The sequence below is a fragment of the Pteronotus mesoamericanus genome, unplaced genomic scaffold (genome assembly GCF_021234165.1).
Source record: "Pteronotus mesoamericanus isolate MK-2021 breed Mesoamerican mustached bat unplaced genomic scaffold, CSHL_Meso_final contig_130, whole genome shotgun sequence".
In the NCBI taxonomy this organism is placed as follows: Eukaryota; Metazoa; Chordata; class Mammalia; order Chiroptera; family Mormoopidae; genus Pteronotus; species Pteronotus mesoamericanus.
In genome coordinates, this window is record NW_026555060.1 from 2,564,268 (window position 1) to 2,578,198 (window position 13,931).

At 39.2% G+C, this 13,931-nt stretch overlaps 1 protein-coding gene across 2 annotated transcripts; it reads right to left on the reverse strand.

Moving 5' to 3' along the window:
- Positions 1-2,393: 2,393 nt before the first annotated feature.
- LOC129085073 (cytochrome c oxidase assembly protein COX18, mitochondrial) lies at positions 2,394-13,931 on the reverse strand. 2 transcript variants are annotated; one of them, XM_054591491.1, is made up of 6 exons: positions 13,446-13,931; positions 12,186-12,286; positions 9,112-9,275; positions 8,293-8,417; positions 6,315-6,422; positions 2,394-3,655 (listed from the first exon to the last, which is right to left on the reverse strand). In XM_054591491.1, the coding sequence occupies exons 1-6, from the start codon at positions 13,785-13,787 to the stop codon at positions 3,482-3,484; spliced, it is 1,014 nt and encodes a 337-aa protein (XP_054447466.1). In that variant the 5' UTR covers positions 13,788-13,931; the 3' UTR covers positions 2,394-3,481. The 2 variants fall into 2 exon arrangements, with proteins under 2 accessions (XP_054447466.1, XP_054447474.1); XM_054591499.1 differs by having other exon boundaries at positions 8,293-8,414; positions 13,446-13,929.

Here is a 13,931-nt window from a genome sequence, read left to right on the forward strand (position 1 = left end):
CTTAATGCAAGATTTGATATAGATTCGTTGCTCTACTCAGTCATTTTGCATGTGATAACCATGCAGTACACATGCCCACTCAATGGGTCTACAGACCCCACTGACGGGTGAAGTCATCACTGTTCCCACACGCACATTCCAGCCCACTCTCCTCAGCGGCCAGGTTTCACAGATGTCATACAAACCGTTGTGACATTAACAATGGCTGGATTCTTTCTGGACAGACCTGTATATGGGGTGATTTAAGTATAGGTAGAAAATAGAGAAGCTACTCAGCTTTGTTTGGGCATTACTCCCCCCCCCCCTTTTTTTCCATTTTTCCCCAGAAACTACAATTTCCTCAGTGTGGTCTAGGACTGGCTGAACCTCTTCTGAGACGTGAGGGTTGGCTCTTTAGCGCACGAGTGCTTTTAAAGATGCAGTACCTGGAAAGGCCTCCACCCAGGTTTGGTTTTCCCTTCAAGGCCCTTCATGTAGTTTTGCAACCTCTCTTGGGTTATCTGCAAGGGTGGCAATCAGGGATTTTTATTTTCTTTTGTAAAGCCCCATGTGCCCACCTATGACATTAGGCCAAGGTAGGACTGTTCATTTCCTCTCCCAATGGTTCCTGGAAGAGTAATTTTGGGTCATTCCAGGTAGACCAATTTCATCTTCTAACAGAATTCTGAGTTCAGGTGTCATAATGGTATAATATAAATTGATTCAGAAGTGAGTCTCCTTTCCTGACTCTTGGGCTGAGACACACCCATAAAAAACTGAACCCTGTCCAGAAATGGTGCAAATAGACCATGGCCACCACCTGAATTCGGAATTGTAGGGCCCAGGACTGAGCTCTGCCAGGAATCCCTCAGCAGAAGAGATAGGACTAGACAGGACGTTGTCAAGGGATCTTAACAGCATGTGTTCTCCGTGCCCATTTAGTATACAGTTGCCTGACCGCACGCTCTGGAAGCGCTCCATATCATAACAAACTGCTGGGGAAATAAGATCAAAGACCACAGATGTGGAATGGTATGAAATATGACTTGTTATTTACTATAAAATCTGCCTGGAGAAAGAAATGACAGGATTACTTACCAGCCTGGTCAGGTGACTGATTCAGCTCAATTCATAACTGGTTTTCTTTATACATGAGTGTATCTGCAGATCCCAGACACTCCCAACCCTATCAAATTATTTTGAGATTTGGAAGGGTCTTGTATTCCCAAATAAACTTACTGTATATATTTGAAAAGCAATTCAAAAAGTTTGAAAATGGAAGAGCAATAGGAAATTAGGTAAAATACCCATTTGAAAAAACATACAAATGTACAATTTGAAATCAAGGGGAACCACACACAGTAAACAAGGTAAAGTATGCACATGAAAGGAGATTCACCCATTTGAAAAGGGGGAGTCAAGCATTCCTTTTTTACTTTTAAGAAAATGATAAATATCTTTGGATAAAACAAAGTGAGTTGATTTCCCTCATCTCATCATGAGAAAAATATCTGAATGAGTAGACAGTGATGATGCACATACCAAGGGCCAATTTGTTGCAGAGACAGCCAAAATTTTTCTCAAATTTCCTCTTATTTTTGCTATAAAGGAGAACACACATTTCTGTTTCTGCTTCTTTGACTGTAAATGTTGCAGTTATTTGAGATGGTTATATTCTTTCAAGTCAGCACCAAGATTGAATTAATGGATTCTACACATGCATGGAATTAATGTTGCTCCTAAGTTCCCAGGAGCCTCTGGTCACATTCTCATCAACCATCAATACAATGTATCATTGACTCATTTATATTAAACTCACGGCCCACAGAACTCAGGACTGAAGTTTACCTAAGGCAGGTATTTTTTCCTTAAGAAACTTCACTAGAGAGCACTTCAGCATGACACTTGGAGGCCGCTTTAAATAGAGAAATATCTAACAAATAGCACAAAAATGAGAAAAAACAGCAGTTAATATACAACAAAAAGGACACATTTACAGTTTGAAGACTGAAATGTTAAGGCACAGCACTGCCTTGTTTGACTTCACTGGGAAAAAATGTGCCTCAGGTGACTCAAATGTTTTGCTACTCTGTGCATGTCCAAGATGACATCAAAAGTACTGAGTATTGATTGGGGTTTACAAATTTTAGCAGGTAGGCAAATTGGCAAATACAAAATCTGCCAAAGAGGACTGACTATATGTAAGTTCTAATTCTTTACTGGGAAGCATGGTATTCTCAATAGGAGAGTCATCAGCCAGGACTGGGAAGTCAGGGAAGGAGAAGCTAGTTTCAGCTGCTCTAAATTCTCAGTGAGTTACAGTAACAAGGCAATCAAAATGGCTAAGACATTATAGACATTACTCAAGAAACCACAAATTACCAATAATTTCACTTTAGTTTTTATTTTATTATAAAACATAAGATGGAATGATAGGGCATCTCAGAATCAGGTTCATACTCTAACACAGTGAAAATTTGTAATTTATAATCTTCTCAAATGCCTGTCCAATTTATTCCTAAAAATCTCAACCAGAATTAATTTTATCATCTTTCTGAATTAAACACATAAACTGGGTCCACCATTTATATTACCTGTCAATTTTTCCTATATTAAACATGTACCATAGTTTTAACCCATTAGAGTACTTAATCCTTCAAATAAACTAGTTTATAAAATCACCTCCATAATAGGTAGCCCCCTTCTGGTTTATCTTCCTTTGACTAAACAAACTTAATGTTTAGATTTGCCACTTTGGTCTCTGGCAGTACTTAGTTCCATATGTTGTATTCCAGACCTCTTGAGTAAGAGGAAAAGGAATGTACACTGTTGGTATTCCTTCAGAGCATGGTTGAGAGGCCATACCAACTACCCTATTAGGTGCTTTCTTGCATGCATGGACTACTCTACTACCATGTATCTCAAGTCTGTTTTTTTAAAAATCACACATTAACCCATTGTCAATGTATGTTCCATTAGAATGAAATCTCTTAACCAGGAGTTACCAGAGGTATTTCAGAGCAGTGGTCAATGACGGCCCCCCGATGTCAGTCTTAGGAGTTTTCTGAAGAAAAACATGGTTTTACCCGATCTTCAAAGATATCTTAATTGTTTACACCTCCAAAATTTTAAGAGTTACCCTCACTGGATTCTCTTGTTTTATAAAATCTTAATGTGTGGGACTGTTCAGTACAACTTGGTATCATTTAGTTATCTATTCCTGTTTTCCAAAGTTCTAGCCTCCTCTAGCAAATTGTTATTTCATAAACAGAGCCAGACACTTTTACATTCTTAGGATACAATTAAACATACTATCAATACATTTCTAGCATTTAAAAAATTTTAAGTATTGTCAAACATAACTGGATTATATTTTAACCCTAGTACTTCATGGAGTTCATGATTTTAAATAAAGGCAAATTAAGTCATATCTGAATAAGTCTTCTAAGTATATTAAAGTGGTAGTGACATTTGTAATTGTTTCAAGTTGCTGAAAAATATGTCATTTTCTTGAAATAAACTTGGCGTGAAAGGCAGCAAAAAGATCCTTATAAGGAGTGTCTGAGTCTCCCTTGGTCAAGGGTATTCGGCAAAGTTGGCGAAACCTAGGAGAACGCAGCAGCAAGTTCTGTGAAAGGCCCATGAAGCTGGAGCATAACCAGTAGAGAACAATTGACTATAAAAAAAACACAAAAAACCCGACATGAATGAAACATTCATTCCAAGGACACCAAGCTCCAGAGACAGGCAGGCAACGAAAAGTAAAGTATAATCTCTGTAAAGAGCACACTAGGAGTGAACAAGGCCTGCAGCCCCTATTAGGTGCCTGTCACGGATTCAATAGGTAAGAAAGAAGGATGAAAGAAAGACCGAAAAGTGAAAAGAAAGCAAAAGGAGAGGTATTCATGAAAGAAAATGGATGAAAGACAGTAGCTCCCAGAGGCCCAAGTCAGGTCTCACCTCCCTTCTTCGGCACTCACACATGCTTTTTCCCCACCGAGTGTCCTGACAAACTGCTATGTTGGAGGTAAGGTGCTGGGGGCGTGGTCATTTACGATGGCAACCTTAGCCTACCTCTTCCTCATTTTCCACCACAGGAGTCCTCTATCCACCAAATTTTTTCAGTTAACAATTGCTAAGTATATTCAGGAATACATTATCTTTGACTTTTTTTGAGATATACAGTCTCAGCATTATCTTCATTTTTCTGTTGTGCTACCACCCAGATTGATTTATGTAGGTCAGTGACTAAGTTCTGCAGCCTCTAATAACAAGCCCATCCATCCAAGTGTCCAAACTTCTGTTCGCATCAGAAGGTAATCAGACCCCCGGGGGCATGATTATGCGGTAGTTGAGCCCAGGTCCTGGAGTTTGCAATTCTATTTATTTGAGTATGTTATTTTCCTTCTGTTTCAGTTTTCTCATTTATAAAATGGGCACAGGACTGTATCTATCTTGGAAGGTTGTGGTGAAGAATAAATGAGATTAATTCACAGAGTGGTAAGCACAGTGTATGGCCCATATTAAGCACTTGCATTTGTTCGAAAAGCAAGTTTTTAGGAGCAGAAAAGAACGAATCATCAAAGGCAGATTAGCATTGTAGTTAAGAGCAAAAGCCAAGCTGTCTGGATGTGTGCTAAGACTCTGCCACTTACTACATGAGTGACCCTGGATGAGTTACTTAACCTCTCTGTGCTGAAGTTTCCTCATCACTAAAGTAGAGATTATAATAGTGCCTACTTCAGTGCATTGTTCGGAGGATTATATGAGCTAATATATATAAACTAATATAAACAGTGTCTGGCACAAAATCAATGTTGACTAAACATTAGCTACCATCCTCTGATTTATCCACTAAATAAAAAGTATCCGGAACTCAACTACATAGACTATAAGCTGTCTACTAAAAACCATTCTTCTTGCTTAGTAATGAAGCCCTAATTTTCATCTGGGCATACTGCCATTTCAAAAGAAAAGGACTTCCCAGCCTCTCTGACAATTAGGTGTGGCCACATAAGTAAGATGTAAGCCCAAGTGTTTGGTGTTGGGTGGGACATCTGGCAAAGCTCCTTACACGGGGCTGGCTGCACGAGCAGCAAGCCCCTTTTCACCATTCCTGCAAGGTGCTAAGTTCCAGCAGCCATCGTGACCATACTGTGGCTTTAAGAACGGAAATTACGGACTGTGGATGATGGAGCACTGAAGCAGCAGCAGGCTGGGTCTCTCGTGTCCTCCACGAGCTCTACACTACACTGCCTAACTGAACTTCTGTATTTAAGAGAATCAACTTCTGGGTATTGAAGACATTTTTTTAGATCTGTTACTCACTTCGAACCCAGTCTCTCACTGAAACTTCACTGCTCTTATTTTATTTGAGTTGGGGGTTTCCTCAGTTATAATTGGTATTATTTCTACCCAGAAATGTAGTAAATCTGTATTGTTTTATTTTTACAGGGTATTTTACAATACTATTATATAAAAAATACTATAATAGGCACTTGATGTTATTTCATTAATTCTCACAGACATTAGAATGTCATTTTAGAAATGTGGAAACTTACTTTACACAGGATTAATGACAATATTATATCCAAGGAATAGCTTTAAAAATAAATTTTTGATGCTGAAAATATACTGTTCCAGATTCATAAGACAAGTAATATGAAAAACTGGTAAAACCCTAATTATCAGCAACAAATGGATCCTATTTTATAGTACATGTATCATCAGTTGTGATCAAAGACAATTACACCTGACATAGCTTTTGCCATCTTAGCACTAAGTAGCTATAGAAAATAAGCAGAAGACTATACAAATACAAAGTAACTGAAGACATAACCATTTCTTTTTCTATTTCTATCAAAGTTTAATTACAAATAAATGGTGACCAGTGTACCTATTTCATAAAGAGTTGTCCGAGGTTAAATAACATTACCTGTGAACCCACATGTGCTTAGCACAAAGTTTTGCTTCTTTTTTAAGTACTAAATTCCTTGGCCCTGTCTATGTAGACAGAAAAAAATTCAATACAGCAACTAATCAGACTAAATACTATGTTCATGGAACCGTGCAAAGTATTTTGCAAGATTATAAAAAGAAAAAAAGAGTTTGATTTAGTAGCAGAGTTAAGACACATTCACATAAAGGGAAATCAACCAATCCCAAGATTTAAGTGCCACTTGGTAACAGAAACAGTAAATTAGTTATTACAGAAAAAATTCAGAAATCAGTAAGGGATTGAGTAGTCAGAGAAAGCACCACAGAAGAGGCAGAAACTCAGCCATTCAAACGTACAATCAGACAAGGTTAAGCAAGCAGTGCTGGTGCTTACTCACTGAAGGTACTGTCGCAGCAACTGGAATCATCAACACTGACACTGCTCGAACAAAGTACGTAGCATACATCTGGAAACGAGACATTCCAATCTTTTGTAGAGCAAAAATCTGAAGGGGTAGAATATGTGCACACACAATTATGATTAAAATGCATATTAAATTAAACAAGCTTTAAAACACAAACTGATTTTTGACTGGCCTCCACTTTTATATTAATAAAAGCAAAAAATAAAAAGATAAGACATAGATAAATTTATGTGGTTGATCATTTATCTTTTATAAAACGTAACAATTATGCAGAAGCTTTAAATGTAGCAATAAAGGAGATTCTAGTGCCTGGCATAAAGAAGGAACTTAGTATCTCAAAGGTTTGTGATGTGGCTACATGGAATAAGGGGAAGAACCAAGACTAGGAAAAGCAGTTATGACTTATGAAATTACTTATTTAAGAGGCAACACAGTGTAATGATTACGAGCACAGACTCTAGGGCCAATCTTCCTAGGCTCACATCGCAGCTCTGCATTTAGGGCTATGTGACTTTGCACAAGTTACTTAATCTCTTTGTGCCTCACTTTCTCCACCTTATAATGGGCGTTAACAACAGTACCTACATTACAGGATTAGTCTAAGAATTGAGTAAGTTCAATAATGTATACCCTAGCTGGTGTGGCTCAGAGGACTGCGTGCCAGCCTGCAAACCAAAGGGTTCCCGGTTCGATTCCCAGTGTAGGGAATATGCCTGGGTTGCAGGCCAGGTCCCCAGCAGGGGGCGCACGAAATGCAACCACACATTGATGTTTCTCTCCCTCTCCTCCTCTCTCTAAAAATAAATAAAAGGTGACATTTAAAAAAATAAAAATAAAAAGATAATGTAACCTGCTAAAATAGTGCCGGAAACACGGTGTATGTTAACTAAGAATAAGCTTTTATTAAACTTACGCATACTGGATTAGGAGATGGCATAAAGGAAAGACTAGAGGATTGACATGAATCCACGGTAACCTTGTGTTTATCACTGCCTTCTTTCTAACAAATATTCACTAAGTACCAACCCTATTCACAACACTCTGGCTAGGAGCTCATAGGGAAATACACTTAGACCGCAGACTTAGACTGGAGTCTTTCCTCAAGACACTTTTGACCAACACCTTATGGCATCATCTTCATTTTTGTCTAAAAAAATAAAGGGTGTATTAGATTTCTCAGAGACCACTGGACATAAGGTCTATGAGATCTCAACTGAGGCAAATCATTTCTAAGGTTTCTTCCAGTTCAAAGAATCTATGTTCTACTCAGAGTCTGAGAGCAGCTCTTCATGAAATTAAAGGCAGGCTTCCCATAAACTGTTTTAAGTAAAGCAGCACGGGGTAATGGTAAGACGTGGCTGAGAGGTCGTATTCAATATGGCCTTCACCACACTGTTGACTGTGTCTACGAGTCACGCACGCATGTTCTTTTGCTAATCCCTCCGGCCTCTTCCATCCAGTCTCCCTGCCCCACTCTCCGCTGTCAGTCTGTGCCATGTGTCCATGCCTTTGTTTCTATTTTGTTCATCAGTTTATTTTGTTCATTAGAGTCCACATATAAGAGTCTTTTCTGACTGGCTTATTTCCTTAGTATAATAATCTCCCAGTCCATCTACGCTATGGCAAAAGGTAGGATTTCCTTCTTTTTTATGGGGGTGTAGTATTCCACTATGTAAATGTACCAGTTTTTTTATTCACTCATCTACTAATGGACACCTGAATCATATAATTTTAAAGCTGAAAGAGACTTTGCAAGTGTTCTAATTCAGCTCTCTTATTTTAATGACAAGCATTCTCTCCCCCAGAGAGGTTAAGGAACAGGCCTCAGACAGTTTGTCAATGGCTGATCTGCAACCAGAAAGCATATTTAAACACATTTATATTTGATGTCAGAAAGGCAACAAAAGAAATCCTAATAAATGACAAACAAATCTTACTTAAAACCACTGACCTCTACTATTAATAAATTGATGATACCAACGGAGATAGGCAGAATCCAAGTAGAGTCCAGCGCAGTGAGGTCAGGAAACCACAGGACCCCACCAGTAGCTAACTGCTCCTGAACAGAAAAACCTGCTGAAAGTTTTATAAATAAAAGAATTTCTAAAAACAGCAGAAGGAAATATTTATTACATAGTAATATAATTCTAATAAGGTGTCCATCACACTCAAGACTTGCACTGGTTTTTTTTCAGGCTATTTGCATGCCATAACACAAATTAGTCCTTCCTATAGTGAGAAAGAGGCAAGCAGCTTTCTGTAAAAAAACAGATGTAGAGAACATAAAAATCTGTAGCAGTAATCTTTTCAGACTTAATTTTTAAATAATTACGTAGCCATAGGCTGCTTCTTTCCAGTCAATTCAGATTACTTTGTTAGAAATGCCTTTCAGTGAAAGTAAAAAAACAAATGCTTTAGTTTATATTGTTTCTTAACTAATGTTTACATTTATAACCGTGAAAGTTTTTCTATTCTCTTAAGTTTAGAAACAAAAACAATTCTTAGCTAGGAAATCAAACTATGAAATTGTAACACTAATTTTACTATGTCCTTCCTGAAGCAGTGTTATTGCTGTCCTTCCTAGATTTGTTTTCTCAACACAGCTAGTTTGATTACACTTAATATTTCAAATTCTATACTTACACTGTTTATAAGGAAAATGGTTAAAGTATTCTAAGTATGAAAAGTATGGGTTTTTTTTTTTTTTCTTACAAGTACAAAGACGATGTTAGAGAACTTATTTGGGGAAACGGACTTCCATGACAAGTACCTTCTGAATGTGTGGCTCCTGTGCTAAGATTCCGGAGAGCAACAGACATGAAGATCCACATTGGAATCTGAATCCAGACCAACACCGTGGCTTTGAAAGGGTGGCAGTTATCCCGAACGTACAGCTCTGAAACAAGCCTCCGCATATTCTTTAGATAGGTGAGCCTATTTTGAGGGAAGAGGGAACAAGGGAAAGGAGAAAATGTCATTTGACTGCTAACAGTGCTTCATAACCACAGCACAAACACTGCCAGGTTGTGGTTACTGGCTGACGGATTTATGTAGCATTTCTGTCATAAGCGCCATTAAAGGGCTGACTGAACAAAAGGTAAATAAAAACTTCTATTGAATATTCTCTAGCTACAAACATTACCTAACAATTCAATAAATGTAATGTTGTCAGGCTTTGTCCATGGTGATCTTTGGCCAATTCAGTTGTAACAAGGGACACTTCACAACTTGGTATTACTGCAATTTCTATCAAAAATACTAAAGGTGAAAGAACGTTTTACTCAAATCCCTCCACTCTAGCTAAGCCCAATTACTTGGTTCCTAAATATATCTTTTGTAACAATGTTGTTTTGTACTGTGTATGCTCTTAGCCTGCCAAAATGGTCTCCATTCTTTAAGTCTCTCTCATGAAGATTTTCTTTATTTGTTTCGCTGTTAACCATATTAGTTCATTCCTGTTCTTAAGTCCCACTTTATTGACTACAGCCTCCTTGAACGTCAAGTGTAGGATCTCACTCATCTCTAAAGCTCTTGCAGCATATTTTTATACAAAGGTAAGGCACTTAATAGGTTTGCTGAATTTAACTGAATTATAGTGTACTGAATTAAGACAGCACTCACCAACATTCCAGGCTCTTTGTAAGTTAGCCTCTGCCTACTTTTCCATCTTTATCTCCTGTTATTCCTCTATAGAGACATGTATTTTCTGGTGCCTGAATTACTTAGGTCATCCGACAAATCAAACTTCCACAACAGCATGCCTTTGCAAATTATCCTATCATCTGTGTGGACACCCACTATCTTGGTTATCCATCTGACAAATTCCCTTTCCCGTGTCAAGACTCGGTCCATTGAAAATGCAGGAAACCTTCGGATGCATCCTCCTAGAATGTGTCCACCCATCTGCATAAGGATGTGGCTGGACAATCATCCCGCCAGTGCTGCGTAAGTAGGGTGCCACAGGCTTATCTAGGCTGCAATTATAACCCACGTGAGCAGCTACAAATCTATTCTTTTGGCCTAGAGCTATAGTTGAGATTTCGCAGATCAGTAAAACTTCAGACCTACAAGTTTGCCAACTTTTTATTTAATCGAGTAAAAATATTAAGCTATTAAAACTTCTAAATGTCGGGTCTTTTTAACACGAAGAGAAGCAATTTCATATTGAAGATAGTTGGCAAACTTACACCTATATAGATAAAATAGATGGATAACCATATATGAGATCTGTCCAGAAGGTATCCAGCCATGTACTATGAAAAACAGACATTTATTGAAGAAGATACAAGATAAAAGAAACACTGTACACAGGACAATGATGCCTCAGTTCCCTTCAAAGAGGGCACCTTGGGACCTCACACAGCTCTCCCAATTGCCACCAGCTTCTCTGTCTTACTTTCCTGAATCTTATCAAAGTCTGAAATCTCTTCCCCTTTCAAAGGTGATTTCAGCTTTGGGAAAAGCCAGAAATCTCAGGGCACCAAATCTGGGCTGTACCAGGGTTGAGTCACCTGGGTGATACAATGTTTTGCTAAAAAACTCTGCAGGAGATGTGATGCATTAGTAGGTGTGTTGTCATGATAAAGTTGCCAATCACCAATTGCCCATAGCTGCAGCCTTCTTATTCATCCAAATAGTTTCCACAGAGGAATGTTCAAGCTTAAAATACAAAATTTGCTGCAGATTCATTGGTCTACTTGCTCAGTCCTTTTGAATACAACATTCACACAGTACACATGCTCACTCAATTGTTTCTTCTGCCCCCACTGACTAGTACAATGAAGCCATTATTGTTCATGCATGCGCATTCCAGTCCACTCTCCTTGTCTGCCAGGTTACATGGATGTTGCACAAACTGCTCTCATTATATTAACAATAGCTGGACTTTTTTCCAGACAGACCTTGTTTGTATGTGTGTGTATATTTTTTTTTCCTCATTGCTGTGAAATGGTGAACACTTTGTTACAGTCTAGTAGGGATCAGAATTTGGGAAGCAAATTAATAGCATAGGCTGACTGAAGCAGGGGGACTTAGAAGTTCCCAGTGAATGACTGCAGCACAGTTAAGCACCCTTAAGCAAGGTTTTTCTAAGAGACCAGGCAGATTAGTAACACGCAGGGTAAATACAGTGGATGAACAACACCCTGGATATCCAGTTGATCATGACATTCTATCATGACATTCACATTTTCTACTTCCCTATTCCTGTGGACTTTAGCCTACAGTATTTTTTCAAAAAGGTCATTTGTAAATAACCTGTGTTATTTGTTGACTAAAATCTCAACAGACTGGCATTGTATCTTCATCCTGTGAAGCCTTCCCTAACTTTCTATAATGACCCAACTCTTTGCACAAAACTTTTTATAGTACTTCATTCAGTCATCATTTGATTACAAGTCTTTTCAGTAGGCTAGGGACCCTTAAGAATAAGAAACTTAACCTTCTTTGTTTCTCCATTTCTTCACTTTCTGTCCAGTATATAAACTGTGATGTCAGCCCTGGCTGGGTAGCTAAGTTGATTACAGCACTGTCCCTACACGCCAAGGTTGCAGGCTCAGTCCCTGGTCAGGGCACGTACAAGAATCAACCAATGAGTGCATAAATATATGGAATAACAAATTGGTATTTCTCTCTCTCCCCTCCCTTCCTCTCTAAAATCAGTAAGTTTTAAAAACTAAAATAAAAATAATAAAACTATCATACCACATAAAATTATTAAAACATTAAAGAGTAAAAAGAACTACTTTGCTGGTAAAGCTACAGAATACCCAAACCTGTAATTATCATTACTTACACATTACATATATACATTTTCATGGTCTTATATGCATAGAATTAGCCTACCTGGCAACTCTTTTGGACCACCCCAGCTGATTTGCACGAATTGCAACTTCTTGGTTAAGATGCTTCGCTATGTTTTTTATTTCTGGCTGCAAATTTTCCACCTAGCTAAAAAAAATGTAGAATTTGTTATGAACACAAAGGACCTTTATTTATAACCACTTATAATTTTATTTTCTAGTCTCTCAATACATTTAAAAATGTGATTTACTAAGCAAGTCAAGAAATTTTAAGTCCAAGCATAAGAGGTTAATTTGTTTACAATATGCTCAGTTACAACCAAATTCAAATTCCACTTAGCTGTGTGATCTTGGACAAGTTACTTAACGTCTAAGATCCTGTTCCCTCATATATAAAACATATAATAGTACTCCTTCATAGAGTTACTGCAAGGATTAAATGAAAACTGCACCCTATTATTTTATGTTTCATCCCTGGATTTCCTAGTAAACTACATTGAAAAAATAAAATTTATTAATAAATCTTTAACATGTTGTTATAGCCACAGAGTCCCCCAAATTTTGCATTTATATCTGCCCTGTGTTAATTCTTTCTGTAAAGAAGCTCACTGCCTTAGTGATGCTGATGAATCCCTTTCCGTTTTGCTTCCAGGTTTTCTTCCCTAACGATAACAATCTTAAAATATAGAAGCCATTTTTTTTCTGAAGTCTCACCTTTGAATAATACTTTGAATAATTAACCCATATTATGTGTTTTGATCTTGTAACCATGTGAAGTAGGGCAGGAAGATATTGCTATCCTAATTCCACAGAAAAAATAACGAAGCACTGAAAGTCGAGTGGCTAAGACTAACCTAGACACAGGCTTGCAGGTGGAACGGCCTGAATAAGGAATCAAGTTTGCAAATCGCTAGCTTAACAGTTTTTTTCCTAAAAAGATCAGTTGGGATATTTAGGGACTAAAGATGCTGCTGACCTACAGGCTGTTCCAACCTCAAAAACGGTAATTTTATGTTTCACTATACAACATTTTCTGCCTATTCATTTCTCTCACTCTTTAACAAGCTTAGTAATCACTTATGCTTTGAGCACAAACCCAGTAGAGGAAACGAAATGACAGGTACTTGTGACTTAAAACATCTATTTCACACATCCAACGCTGGTTAACTTTCTTAGCAACGAAGTACGATCAATTACTTAATAAATAGTAAGCGCTCCGGAAGTACGGTAGGTATTTTAAGCTGACCACCTCTCGTGCAGGAGGTGGACGCACAGGGCCCACGCGCGGCTCGGTGCCCCTCACCTTGGCCAGGATGTAGTGCTGGTAGGCCGCTAGGGGCAGCGTGACGGCGCTGCGCAGGGCCACGGTGGTGAGGAGGACGGTGCTCCACCAAGGCAGGCTCGTGGCGCTGTGCACGTGGAGCAGCATCTCCTCCGCGCCCTGCACGGCCGCCGAAGTGGCCAGGGCTTCATACCAGCCGCCCGTGCCGCCCGTGCTAACTGCAGAGACTGAAGCCACCGCCCACACTGGCACAGCGGAACGCTTGGAAGCGCCAGTTGGGGCCAGCACAAACTGCGGGCCCTGCGCCCCGAGCTGCCGCACAGGCAGGGGCCGCAGCCACCTACCGCCAAGCCGGCACAGCATGTGCGCGCCAGGGCTGAGCCCGAGAAGCGGGCTCTAACTGCAAGTCTAGCTCCGTCGAAGCCGCCAGGCGCATGCGTCGGCGATCCCCGGGCGTGTAGTGGGCGCGGGGTCGCGCGCGGCCGCCCGCAGCCACTGCTGACCTTC